General features: G+C 38.1%; 1 protein-coding gene across 1 annotated transcript in view; it reads left to right on the forward strand.

Annotated features, from left to right (window-relative positions):
• The window catches only part of LOC119151003 (bifunctional heparan sulfate N-deacetylase/N-sulfotransferase 3), a 69,972-nt gene that overhangs the window by 39,772 nt on the left and 15,751 nt on the right, over positions 1-14,449 (forward strand). The window contains exons 6-7 of the mRNA XM_037394273.1: positions 492-620; positions 13,191-13,373. Coding sequence (XP_037250170.1) covers positions 492-620; positions 13,191-13,373 — 312 coding nt within the window. The remainder of the gene's footprint in view (positions 1-491; positions 621-13,190; positions 13,374-14,449) is intronic.

Genomic DNA, 14,449 nt, shown 5'->3' on the forward strand with positions numbered 1-14,449 from the left:
AACAAAGCCATCATTCAAATAAAAAGTAGAATTGATAAATAAAGCATAGACATAGTATTTCAGATTATGTTTCAAAATATTTTAACATTTTAGAAATATTTGTTGACTAGGTTTCAAATATTTGGTTTTAGGGTCAGGTGTTATGGACAAAATTAGTTTGAGGAAGTTGCTGAATTGTAACTTACTGATTGAGGTCGATCTCCAGTTTCAAACAAAACGTGATGAATTTTTGGACATTATGATTTCACTGATAATAAAAATGTTGTATTTTTCAGTAAGCACTGTTTATTGATCTGCCAGTCGATTAATTCAGCTAGATCTTAATTGATTTCTGGCAAAGTTGTGATGGCAAATCTACCCAGCAGTTATCACAAAGGAACATTATCAGTTATGTGTTGGTTACCTGGCATGTATCATTTCCTTAGAAGTATAAATATTTTTGTTTTGTGAATGTCTCTTACATCCTTCTTTTTTCCTTTCAATAAATTCAGGTGCTTCCTAGGCAAACTTGTGGTCTATTCACCCACACGATTTTCTATAAAGAATATCCTGGAGGCCCAAAGGAACTAGACAAAAGTATTCAAGGAGGAGAGTTGTTCTTCACACTGGTTCTCAATCCAGTAAGTACAGTGTAACTTTGAAATGTTTTTTAAAAAGTAGTTAAAGAAGTCACTGAATTCTTCAACGCTCATCAGCTGGGTCTCCGCAATAGTATTGATTAGTCACAGTGAGTTCTACTTTTTCAGTTAATTAATTTAATATCTAATATCATGTATGTTCTGTTAGTTGTACAAAGATAATCTCTATTCTTTTTCTGACAAGTTCTGTTAGTGATGCAGTAGTGTAAACCTTTCTTGTTCTTCCTTATTTTTGCATGAAATAAGAACCTTGAGTTTTAATTTTTAAAAGAGTTCAAGCATTAAGAACCGATACTACTAGCAGACAAGTATGTCAGATGAAGTCCATTTTCCTGCTTTGCCAAATTCATAATCAGAAATGTTGATAACATTTATTGGTTTGAGAAAGTTGCAAGCAAGGAGTGCTTGCACTTAAATCTGTTTTGAGAATTTTTAGTTGCTCTTTCATATCAGCTTCAAAGAAAAGATCCAAGTAAATGAACCACGCAATTAATACATCTGCCTAACCCTTCATTTATCTTTAATGGAAGGATAAACAAATGAGGCTATGAAACTATGGAATACTGACAGAAGAGAACAGTACAGTACTTCAGAATGGCATGGGATTAGGTCAATTGCATCAAAATTGACCTTTTAGACAAGCTTTTAGGTGAGTTTCTCATCTGAAGTCCAAATGAAACATACCAATAAAATTTACCCGGTTTATATAAATGTAATCACTAGGACTCATTTTTTCAGAAAACCAAAGGGAACAAAACATATTTCCACTCAAATACTTTGGAATAATAGCCTAAATATTTTTGTGCCCCTTATTAATCTTCCATAATTTAATGGAAATTCAAAGGAAAAAGGCTTCTGTCAGCTACTTCAGCAGTTTATATGCAGGTCTGTTTGTCAAGCCTCAAATTCTTTCAGGCTATAGTTTTGGTTCTTTCAGAGCAGTTCCTGTGTTTTGTTCTCCTTTTTAATGTTCACAGAGTGGAATTAGGGAACAAAAATTTCACTTCCTCAGCACACATGTAGTCTCTTCCAGAGAATGGCAGTAGTTCCAGTCCTAACTATGATAATATATATATTTCAGGCACAGTGTGTTAACACAGGTGAGACCTGCAAAATTATTTGGATGGATGCTATTGGCACCATAGCAATGCTTTGTCAATATATGATTTTAGCTAAGAGTTACTAGCTTAACAAATGAGACTTAGAAGAAGGCATAGTAACAACATTTTGAGTTAGGACAAACCATATTCCATATTGGAACACAGCCACAACTTAGCCAAAAACTATTTTAGGGTCTTAAAGAGTAGAGAAACAGCAAATTTTAATATGGATGCTGGAGGCATAAGCCTTTCAAATTAAAAGAATGAAGAGAATGGAGGGAAAGACAAGATAAGCAGTGAAACAATCATGATTATTGGTATTAATCATAGAAGTTTAATCGTGCCTGCCTACTTTTGATATATTAGAATTAGATCTTTGATTTATGCAGTGTAATGTAGACTGTGTGATCACCTGGTTCCGAGAAATGTGATGTCCCCAGTACAGGGTAAAAGAATAGGAGTTAAATATGCTGTTTTCTGAATACAACTGTAAATATTAGGCCAAAACTTGCCCAAGACAAATTATTGCAATCCCTTTAAAGAGTTCCTTTGAAAAGATGATGTATCTGGTTTTAAATATCTGCTTATAAACACTTTCTCAAGTGGTAAGCGTTAGCTTGGCATGTAATCAATTTAAAGATTAGGGTTTGCATCTTTGTGCTTTCTAAGTATTATGTGTATTTATACCATAATATGCAAGTCAGAGTTGGGCAAAGATTTAAACATTAAAGTGAAAACTAAGTAGCTTTAAGAATTTGTCTAATTATGAAGTGGTATTTTGGATTTCATAAGCTTTCCTGTGTTTTTATTAAAGTTGCTGGCTTTTCTTAATACAAAACACACAGCTTTTCAGAGGATGCAAAAATTGCGTTATGAGACATTTTCTAAACGTTATTTCTCACGATGCAAAAATAAGAAGAAACATTACCTGAGAATCATTACAATGTCAGCTAAATATTCTCAACAGTGAGTACATAAATATTTAGTTTCCAAAAATTGAAAATGGGAGTGTAAATTAAATGTAAATCTTAACACTACATGTTAACTTAACTAACAATGTAAATCCTCTGTTACATTTCCTGACTTAATTTGGGTAACTGGTCTTAATATAGTTTCTGAGGTGTAAATTACTAGGCTGAGGCTTTAGAAACAGAGTGCCCTACACTGAAATAAAAGCCCCTAAGAATAAAGCCCAAAATGTCTTTGTGGTTTGGTTGTAATGGTAGCTATTCACAAGAAAGGCTCTGCTTCCTTATCGTATGTGAGATCAACCATACTCGGCAGAATAAACCACAAAAAACCATGGGGCCATATGTGCATCTGTAAGCTTTTGACATGAGAACCAGCATTATTGCCCTGTTCCCAGGCTATTGTACGGTCCAAAGTCCTGCAGGCAAGAAAAGCATCAGGAAATCCTGCTCTGCAAGTGATCTCTGCTAGTTATATTTTATATGGGAACTAACGGTTGGTTTGTTGGAGTGGCTAGTCTTGTGGTTGGCCTAGCTGTATTTATGTGGTACACATTTATATCCTCACACTGCTGGTTCGATTGCCATCTGATGGTGGCTGTAAAGTGATCTTGACAGCTATGCCCGTTGTGTTCATAAGGCTTCTAGAATGCTGAAGTGCCACCAAGCTGAAATAGAGCCTAAGTAGTAATATAACACTCCACCTGCTCTTCCAGTAATATTTTTTATGTCTGTCTTCTGTTAAAGATCTTGCTGACTTCAGCGGCCCTTAGGCAAGATCGTGCTATATCAGGATCTTGCACAAAATGTTTTACAGGAGAAAAAAAAGGGAAAAAAAGGAAAAAGTAACCTTCAGTAACCCTGTATTACGAGTATACTGGCATTATATTCTCCACATTATTGGTTGAATAATTGACTTAGAGGAAGGTTGTGTGACTTGCACTGATCTAACCAGGGAATTCTTTAGCAAAGCCACAAGGAGAACATGCATTGTAGAAGTCTGTAGTGATTAGTATCTTATGCAGTTAGGCAGCTCTTTGCCTTAGTTCTACTAATTCACATTGTTGCTATTTTTAATAGCACTGTACTGACTTTAAAATATTTTAACAAGTATTTTTCCAGATAAACTTGTTAGAATCTTCAGTGACTTCAGATTCATCTGTCTCTGTCTGCAATATTGATTGAAGTTCTTGGATTAACAAAATTTCTGTTCAGTGTGTCTTAGAATGAAATCGTACCAGTCACCTAAATATGTCTTTTAAATGATAAAGGAAGTAAGCAATTAGAGTTTGAGATATATCTAGATATAGATATTTTGATGAGGTAGGTATAGACACTGCAATCATTTCTTCTCAGATTTGCTAGCAAATCTTTATCAATACTGACAAGACTATCAATACTTCTGTACCACTCTGAAAATAATTAGACCTAAGAACCAAACCAAACTAAACATAGCTGAACTGAACATACCTTTATAAAGATTATTTGAACATTTCTTTGTCTGCCACTGTATATTTTACTCATCTGCAAGTAGGAACAGGCACACATATTGCTTCTTTATGAAAATATGTCTGTACTAGTTACTGATCTGTGCCATAGCCATGGTAGGTTGTTGTAGTTGATGTGGAACATGTGCAATAAAATTAGCTAAGTAAGACCTGAGACCAAAATGGTTCAAAAAGCACTGATACAATAAAGTTTTCAAAGACCTAAGTTGCAAATGAGCTTCTTTCAGCTTGCACATGTGTTGCAATGGATTTAAGTACCAAAACTTGATTAACTGAGTAACTAAGGCTATCTGTTGCAAAACTGTTTGATATGCGACAGTACTGTTCAATCATTAACAGGAACATAACAAATCTGACTGTCTTGGTGAGTAGCTATGCTTGTTACGATAATACGTATACATAAAGGCCATACGCCCTTCATCTTTCCAGGAAAGGTAGAAATTGTGACTGGAAGAGGATTCTGCTAAGGACAGCACTGCATACTGCAGCATTTTCTGTCCTGATGTACATGTTGTCCCATGAGAGCAGCTATTAGAGCAGCTATTGTCAGATGAACACTTGAAATTCTCACCTGTCCCACAGGGCTGATGGAGGCTGTGGAGTAAGAGGCAAGCAAGTTAACAGCACTTGTTCTCCTTGAGGCTGCATGGGCAGCCACCTATGTTGACACAAACGGTGTGTTAGCTTACTCAGTGCTACACAGACAATAGGAATATGAGTTCACTGTTCTATGAAATAACTTGCTTATAGTTAAGCCTGTTTTTAAGGTGTTACTGTGAACAGCACATTATATCACAGTAACAGAAGAGAAAGGTTCCTGTCTGTGAGTTTGTTGATTCGGATTCCAGGGAATGTACAAAAATCAATAATCTTAACGTAAATCTGCACATTTTGCACACCAAAGTCAGTAGGATTTTTCTCATTTCCTTCCATTTGTCATTCCTATTAGTGGGATAATACATAGGTATATCCATGTTCCTTATTCTTTAAGGCATTGACACGCTGTGGAAGGAATAGAGTTGAAAATAATGCAGAGTTGTGTAATGAAGATGTGGAAATCCATGGTACAGGTCCATCCAGAACAGTCTGCAGACTCAATCTTATGTGCAGAACTGGAGGCAGTTGAATGAAGAGAACTGTGAAGGACTGAGGAGGACTCAAATTTGAAGAGAAATCAAAATGATCAAGATTGATTATATTTGAAAAGAGATAAAAAACAGAAACAACTATGAAATTGCATGAAGAACCTAGACAATGAGCTCGTTAGCTGTCTTGAAACAGAAAACCAGAGGATAGCCAATTAAATGAGGATGAGAATTTTAATGAGAACTGTATCATGATCTTCCTCCAAAGTAGTGGTTTTGACGTGAAGAACTTACCAAGATTTGAAATACAGAATTAAATTTGACTGGGTATTCTTGCCTGTAGTATCTGGTAATAACGGATTCCATGTATACTTCCGTGCTTTAGGTAACCCTTGAAAGCGGGGAGGACTTTCATAGAGGATTATTTTTCACGCATCTCCCAGGTGTAGAGTATCCTGTACTTTCCTCACGCGTATCTCTGATGCCATCTGTTTCTGTAGGCAGCATGCTGCACTAGATAAACAGAAAAAATGCAGGAGGGACATATTAGTTTTATTATATACACATATATATATATATGGAAAAGCTGACTGTTTTTCTAAGTGCAGAGTTTCAATAGGAAAATTCATGAAGCAGATCAACAATATGACATTGAGTATATCTCATCTGGTTTCTACCACTTCTTTAGATTTTATTCCTAAAGTCTATTCCAATTTGTTAATGTTTGGTTTAGTTTTCAAATGATGATGTGGAAGGTATATTTTTATTCTAAAATCCAAGTAATCTAGTAAACCCCATTTTTCTTAATACTAGGCTGCAACTTTGATGAGAGACATGGTCTAAAACAATACTGTATGCTTTTCCTTTTTCAGCAGCATCCAGTAGTAGAAGTTAAGGTGCCTCAGTTCATATTTGTAGAAGGCACACATAAGCCAGTCCTGAAATATCTGGAAGACACAGATCGGGAGCTTTGCTATCCTAAAAGATGAATGTTTAAGGGAAAACAATGGTTCATTAAGATCTTCTATACCTTTTCTGTCCCCAAGAAAAACAAACAGAGCAGAATACAGTAATTGCATTACATGCCCTTACATACACTTCCTTGCAAAGTACTACGTGTCTACAGATCTAAAGAAAAGGGAAAATGCCCTGTGGAGAGGAATTTGGTGAAAGCCTTCAAATGGTTGACAGCCCAACAATGAAACTAATGTGTAGCCAGCTGTGTTTTCGTCGTATGGTTACAGCAGTACTGATCAAGGCTGTTAACGGTTTAGGCCCTGTGTCGGATTGATCTTAAAATAATTGTAATCTTTGTACGCATTCAGTTCTAAGTATTATTTTCCTCTAATTTTTACCTCTCCCTAGTTACAGTGAGTAGACCTGCTATTAAGCTAATCGACTTGCAGCAAGGGAGAAATTATCTCCTTTAGCACTAGAAATGAGAGAATTTATGAGCATCAGCAGAACCTACTGTATCTTAATGTGACCCTGAATGAGATGAATAGTCAGGCTTTGGGACTACAGAGGAAAACAGAAAAATGAAGGCATCTTCCCTATCTGTCTCACTTCACACAACCTCATATATGATCGTGCTGAGTGTGAGAAGCAGGGAAGATAGCACCTGTGTTGAGAAGCACACTGATGTGCAGGTACCCCCCTAAGCCCTGATGTGTGGGGTTCGTCATAGGCATCCCATGGTAGCTATGTGAAGCAAGCTTTTTGGATGGTACTGCCAAGTGGGAAATTGAGTCACAAGGGTAACGAGCAATCGACAGAGAAAGGCAAAAAAAGTTTGTGCAACAGCTGAAAATAAACTCTGGTTTCCTGACTATCAGATTAATAATTCAGAACTACACCAAATACGTAGTTTTGTTTGATCCTATATATCTTCCCCGGTTCCATTATATCTGTAGTGGAGACAGTGCTATACACATCAAATTCAGCTAGTTAGCTTGGTGTCTTTGCAAGTGGGCAGATCCATGACAGCTGTGAAATGGGCAGGACAGCCTCAGAACAAAACAGGGAGTTGCAAGCTGGAATTTCTCTGTGGTGGAACCGAACACAGCTTTCCTGGTAGCATACAGGTCTAAAAGGAATATCTTTCAACTACTAAAAATACATATTTGAGCATAGACTGCAATCTAGTTCATTATTCTATCACTTTGTTAGTCTCATGGAGCAAGACCAGCTGTTACTGAGTCTTTGAATACCTGAAACAAAACTGTTCTGAGTAATGTGGAGATGGTAGCTGAAGTGCAGAGTGTGCACAATGCCAAATTAATTGGAATATAGGCATTCTGAGAGTTAGACATACTCTTGTGACCTGTAAACATTTGTTCAGTAGCTAAAATATCAGCAATAACCTAAATTGGTAATGCATCTGCTTAGTGCTTAGCAGAGATCATGTAATTAATTGTCAATCATAATTTAACTTCATTTTAAAGTGTTGTGCTTAACTCCATTGAGTTGGGAGGCCTCAGTGCACCCCTTTAATGCTGTTGCACAGATTGGAGGGTAACCAGTGCCCGTGACCAAAGTGCCTCGATGACTGGTTTAACGCTATGAATTTATTTAAGTTGGATTGCCTGCAATAGATTTATATACAGTAAAAAACAGGAAGGATGTGCCCAGTCTGCAAGAGATGGTTATTACCAGGTTTTTTCTTATAGCAACTCGTCGAGCTCCAGGTTGAAAATGCCAAAATAATAATAAATCTGCTTAACATCATCATTGTCACTGCAGGTCTCAGTCCTCCCTCCACTTCCCTGGTGCTTGGCCAAGAGGGTACAGCTAACTTGTGGAAAGGGAGCCTCCTCTCTGCGCTTGGGTTGCAGTCCAGCCCTGACAGCTTAGTGCAGTGGTCTCCAAAGCGAGGCACGTGCACCCCAGGGACCACGCAATATAATCCATCTAGGTGTGGGAAGAAAACGTTGGAATTTCAGTGTTAGAATTATATAATTTATAAATAAATATACATACACTGTGGATGCACGCTCAAAAAAATTTTACTAATAGGTGTGCGTGATCAAAAAGGTTTGGAGACCAGTGGCTTAGTGGACTCCTGTTCTACATGCTTTTTATTGTTCTAGAGGGTTTTGTGCTTCATTTGTTTCACTCTGCTGTAGACATCGCCACTTCTTTTCTTTCCTGCTTTATTACTGTAACTGAAGCCAAATCAAAAAGTCCTCCTGATGCTGTACACCATTAAGGAGGTATGAACAGGAGTATGAAGAAGAGTTAATAGTGAGGTATAAGTGCAACCTATTCATCTGCAAAATGTTTGTGTAAAATGGAGTTTGAATACGAAGCAAGGTACATTTTGCTTATTGGTATGCATGGAAGGGAGTGGGAATATCTACAGGCTGCCCAGCCCAAACTACCCTCTTTGCTGTTTTCCATCAGAACAGCTGGTCCTGCTCACTGTAAATCATTTCTGTCCCAAAGTAGAGAAGCTTCATAATTGACCCTTCCAGACCTTCACAGGGAGCTTGGTAAGAAAAAAAAAAAAAAATACCCTGGAATCCACTGTCCTTGAATGGTTCCTCTTGTCCCTGTCTTTCCGAAAACAGAGACCCCTTGACACCAGGTGGAAGAAGCCAGGAATACAACAGTGGCACAAGCCAGCAGCTGTAAGAGAGGCTTCTCGTGCTTGTGAATGAAGGGTAACGTCATTCTTTTGGGAGGCAGGCACCTCTGGTTTTGCCAGGAAAACAACAACTCTTATCAAGATTGTAGAAACTTAGTGAGTAGTGTCCTTACTGTATAATTTTAATAGGTGCAGCATCCTAATAGTGTTGATTTTGTAGTGATAAATATTTTTTTAAATACCCAGCCTGCTAAAATAACATCCATCACTAGAAGCTGGGTTAACTTGTTGCATATTTTTTCCTTCATTTTCTGTAAGTTGTTTGTCAAGCATCTATTGTTTCCTCTGTTCTTGATACATAAATTAGATCATGCTGGTTCATCTTTTCCTGGTACATGTGATTTAACAGCAGGAACTCAATCTCGGTCTCAACTCTAATTTGTTGACCTAGAAGCTATTGCCTCTAATTGGGAAGTGTTATTGTAGTAAGGAAATACACAGCCCAGAATGAGCATTCAAAAAGATAAAAGCTGTTTATCTGAGCGCTTGTCCTCATTTCCTTACATCCCTGCAGTACTAGTCAGAATCCCAAATAAAATCAGAGCTTGGGAAGGAGAGCAAAACAGAAGTAGCCCTCTGCCCTTTCATTCTGGGGAAGAGGGAGTGAGAAATGCTAAGGAGCAGCTGAAAGGAGCGGGTCGTACAGTTGCCTATAAGGCTCTGTGAGAAGGCAGAGTACAGGAAGGCACCTTTACTGCTCTGATCTGAAAATGTGTGGGAATGAGAAAGGAGCTGCTGCCCAGAGGCCAGATTTAGTCCCAAACCATCATTTTAAAAATTGTCTGCATTCCATTTCAGTCTCGTCATGAAAGATATTAAATCCTGTGGAGACTGTGCATTGAAGTGCAACCAAGATGATAGTTTGTTTATGAGGAACAGCTAAAAAGGGTGATCCTTCTTGCACTAAGATAAAGAAAATGCTGAGATGCCCTGAAAGAAATTATTTTGGAAGTTGGCTGGAAATAATAAAATCAAGTAAGTTCTTTTTAACTGAAAGGTAGGCTAAAATGCTTATTAGAGTAAATGTAAATCCATTCACAGCTGCTTCCCTTTTGAAGAAGGAATAAAGAAATACGTGAAGCTCTATTTGTATTCTGCAGCATTTCCCAGAGGTGCAAGGTTATTGAACAAATAGTGTTATTTACTAGGTCTAGTCTTCTGAGATGCCCACAAAGGATTCCTTTTATATCTCTTGGTATGTGGTTTCAAGAGAGTAAATCTTCAATAGCGTGGCATGCTAACTATTAGTTGGCACGGAAAGAGTAATCATTCTCATTAGTTAGAACTTGTTTGCATGAAACAGAATGTGTGTGATACAGCAAAACAAAGCAGTGTAACTCAGTATAGAAGGCAACAAGTAGTAACTGTGTTTTGTCTGGGTGTGAAACTGCACACCTGCAAAAGGAAGGGTAATTAATGGTAGGAGTTTCCGTCCTTCTGCACAGCTTGGTGGGAGGGCAGGGAAGCGGGTAGCAACACAGCATCCCTTGCAGCTGGGCCAGCGCCAAGGTGAAATCCCTCAAAATGGCACTTGAATATCAGTTTCTCCTTGGAACCAGGGAAACCAGAGGATCAGCTTATACGTCTCTCCCAGTGCTGTGGCTTGCGTAGCTGTTGTTGAGAAACTCGCAGGAACACCCCTAGAGTAGGAAAGAGTGGCTGGCAGGTGGGCACCACGTACCGTAAGCTACCTCTCATCAGCATCCCTGGTGTGCAGCACAGTCCAAGATCCTGCTCGGAGAAGTGTGACTGTGGCCATTGCAGCAATTTGCTCCGGCTAGCTACACAGGCTGCTAGCTTAGCCTGTAAAGATCTTTTGCAGCTAAAAGCAAGAGTAAGGGCAGATCGGGTGGATTAGGCCCTAGATCAGCAATATTTCATTGTTCTATGAAGCACAGGATTGTCCTTTGCTAATGTTACACAAGGATTGGTAGTGATTTTACTAGGAATTTGTTTGTACAGCACCAAAAGAAGGGGAAAAACTTTTGTTCATATTTTCCTGGAAGATAGTCTCAGCTATCTGTACTGTTTTTGATGCCGTATAGAGGTGAACGAGACCTTTTCTACAATGTAAAGTTGTATGTTGGATCATGTATTTGGTTACACAAAGTATGGACTCTATAAGACCTACCAGCATTTGATTATCTTTCTTTTTGTTGTAAATATTTAACCATAAAGTATTTGACATAAAAAAATAACCATAAATTGGGAACTAGGGTCTCTGATATATTTTTGCCCTTCATTGACAGTTTCATACTCTGGAAATTATTTATGGTGATATGTCCAATCAGTTTTCAGCCTCCACTCTGACATTCTTAAAATTACAGTGATATTCTCTTCGGGGAAAAGATAATACCTATTTTCCCCAAACTAGCAATCTTTTCAAGTTCTCTTGCTTTTTCTTCCACGGCAGGGCTGTAGTTGTTGGCAGGTAAGGAGTTGCCAGGAGGTGAACTGACATTAGAAACGTCAAGAGGTCAGCCCACGTGTAGGAAAGAAAGGGGCTGTCAAGAAAACAAGTGTACCTTTTTATACAGAAACCCTCAGAGCGTGTCTTTGCTGAGAACAACGTAGTCTTACAGCTGGTCTTTTCCTGCTTTGAGAACTGAAATGAAAGAGGAAACGGGAAAAGGTTATACATTTAGGTAAATTGCTAATTATTGGTTCCCTAAAGTGGAGGGGTGGGGTTTTTTCAGTGTCAGTCCTATCTGAAAAGGAAGATTGTATCCTAGTGTTTTAGCAGTGTATGTCTTCTAATTTTGCTTAAGTCAGCCAAACTGAAGGCCGCACTTTATAAGGTAAGAGGTGTCACCAAATAACACTGTTAATAAAACACAGTTTCTGTGTCCAGTCACGGCAAGTATCCTGTAGCATTACAGTTAGGTGTTCAAAAACAGTTCAGTAGCTTTGAACATTTTATATCAAAGGAAGGTGGTGTTTTAAATACTCTGAAACAAAAGAATACAGCTGTAGATACCAGTTTTTCATTCCTTTTTTTTTTTTTCCTTTTGTAAAGTGCAGGCTGGAGTTCCTTTGCAAAAGATTAACTTCAGTTCCTGAACTAATTTCAGAATTATGGCCATAGTAAACCTTTTTAAAGTGGCTTACATCAAGTTTTACCTTAAATAGCAATTGCCCATTCATGGCATTAGCAGATTTATTTATAAGAAGAGTCGTGTTTCTGATTTTTTAATGGAAATTAGTCTGGCAAATTTATCTTGGGAGAGTTTTCCTATTTTAAAAATAATCTTAAAAAGAAACCATCACTGCTAGAGAGCAAGGGTTTGCAGATTTTGGTGTAAGAGCAGACTGTTTCATCAGGGAAAAATTACTTTGGAAGTGGATCATTTCACAAAACAGAGGTTTTAGTCTTCAGCCCTTCCCCAGTCCCTGCAAGACCATCCTTGCAGTCCTGTGCTGCTCATCAGCACTGTTTACATGCATCCAGATGTGCCCCTCCTGTGAGAAGCCTTCGTGGCAAGCATTGCTTCCATTGGGAGTGTGAGAGTGCAGCTGGGGCAAGGGATGTACCAGGGAGGATTTATCTGACTAGCAATTTCATAGTCAGCTGTTGGAAGAGCAAAATGCAAGCAGCCTTACAACTGATGGGATATTGAGTTTTGTTGTCTTTTTCACTTGGGAGTATTTAATGCACAATTATTTGAAAGTACTCAATCAGGTTTCAGATATTTTTTGTTTCTGCCTATGATCAGACTATCTGCCCAGTGCTTGCAGAATAGCTTTGTAGAAGAGATAAGCTACTTATCCTAAAAAACTTAAAGAGTAGGAGCAACAAGATTTAAACCATACCAGTAGAGGTGAGCTGTCCTCTTGATCTCTGACTTTACTCTTCCATGTAAGCATAATTCACATTTTTCATATTGCATTTGTATTCCACTGGAAGTAAAACTGTGAGTATTGTTTTTGCTGTTTTGCTCCATTAAGTAAATTGACATAAAGATTATGTAAATATTGTATACAACCCCGGGGCAGGATTGCCTATCCTAGTTTGCACAGAGCTCATAGTACCTATTCCACCATTTCCTTCATTGATTACACTGATTTGACTTGAGAAGGAGGATGTAATTCAACAAAGAGCAAGGACAGTAAAATCTACGCAAATGTGATCCAAAGTCTTGCAGCTTTAAGAGCAAAATGCAAATTGAATTTGTGTTATCTGTGGTTACACTGCCATCTAGTGATACCAAGAGTCAATGTCGGCTTGCTTTGTTTTGTTTTCTAAAGATTAGCATCTTCATGACACATTTGTCTAATTATGGAAACGACCGCCTGGGGTTATACACCTTTGTGAATTTGGCCAACTTTGTTCATACCTGGACAAACCTGAAACTGCAGACTCTTCCTCCAGTTCAGCTGGCTCACAAGTATTTTGAACTGTTCCCTGAGCAAAAGGACCCTCTCTGGCAGGTAGGCACATTTGTTGATGAAGAGATCAGAAGAAAATCGTCTTGATGGTGTTTTTTCTGGAGTTTTTTGTTTCAGTTTCTTGTAGAGGAAAGCAGTAATATTGTTAGAGTTACTAGTTGGTTCCATGAAGCAGCTTACTGAGGCTTCAGTGTATGTGCTTGTTATTCCCTGTCGCTTAAATTCCATAGAAAGGTTGCAAAATTAATATGTATTAAGATGTGTAATTAAAATTATCTTTAATACATTTTATTTATGATTTTACTTGCTTTTAGAGATGTGGGAAGCGCAGGAAAGGTAAATGTTATGTTGTTTCTCTTCTCCTTTTGAACCTGCAGGGATGAAGCAGTTGACAGAGATATATGCATATTTTAGCGACTGGCCATTAAAGACATGAACTTTTCTCCAAATGTGTGAGGAGGAGAGGGCAGCCAAAAAGAGAAAAGAGCATTAAGACCATGGCTACCTTAATGCTAAAACTGATCAGCCAAGTAGAAATAGATTAGACAGATTAGAAAATTATTCACAAAAGGCCAAGAACTGATGAAGCAAGAAGTTTTTCAGAATTTATTACATGGATGTTATTTACTCTGCTGCTTGATTATCCTATGCTCGTAATTGAGCAAATTGAAAATAGCAGGAATGTGAGGACCTGATAGGACTGAAGCCTGCGCTGACCTTGCAGTTGACACGTCTTCAGCCCATCACCCAGTGCGACGAGCACAGTCCTTAAGGAGAAACTGCTGCACCAAGCAGTGCACGCTGGCATGTTCTTCTTGCACGTGCCTGGGGATGGTTCAACCAGTTCAGGGGAATGTCAGAGCGCTGTAGGTACATGTGTCCTCACAGTGATAATAGATATCCCAAATATCATCCTGTTGAGGTGACTTGGTTACAAATATTCTAAGGAGCAAATTTCACTAAATCAAACATAAAAATGTATTTAAGCTTGCTTACTTAAATGTTTTCTAGCATTGGATGAAGAATTGCCAACTTAGAATCTGAGTATGAGTTTGCAGATTTGAGCTTTGGTAGACATCTGGAAATTCGTGCTGTTGTTGGTTAAAACCTTGGACTAG

The sequence above is a fragment of the Falco rusticolus genome, chromosome 1, assembly GCF_015220075.1.
Source record: "Falco rusticolus isolate bFalRus1 chromosome 1, bFalRus1.pri, whole genome shotgun sequence".
NCBI classification, from domain to species: domain Eukaryota; kingdom Metazoa; phylum Chordata; class Aves; order Falconiformes; family Falconidae; genus Falco; species Falco rusticolus.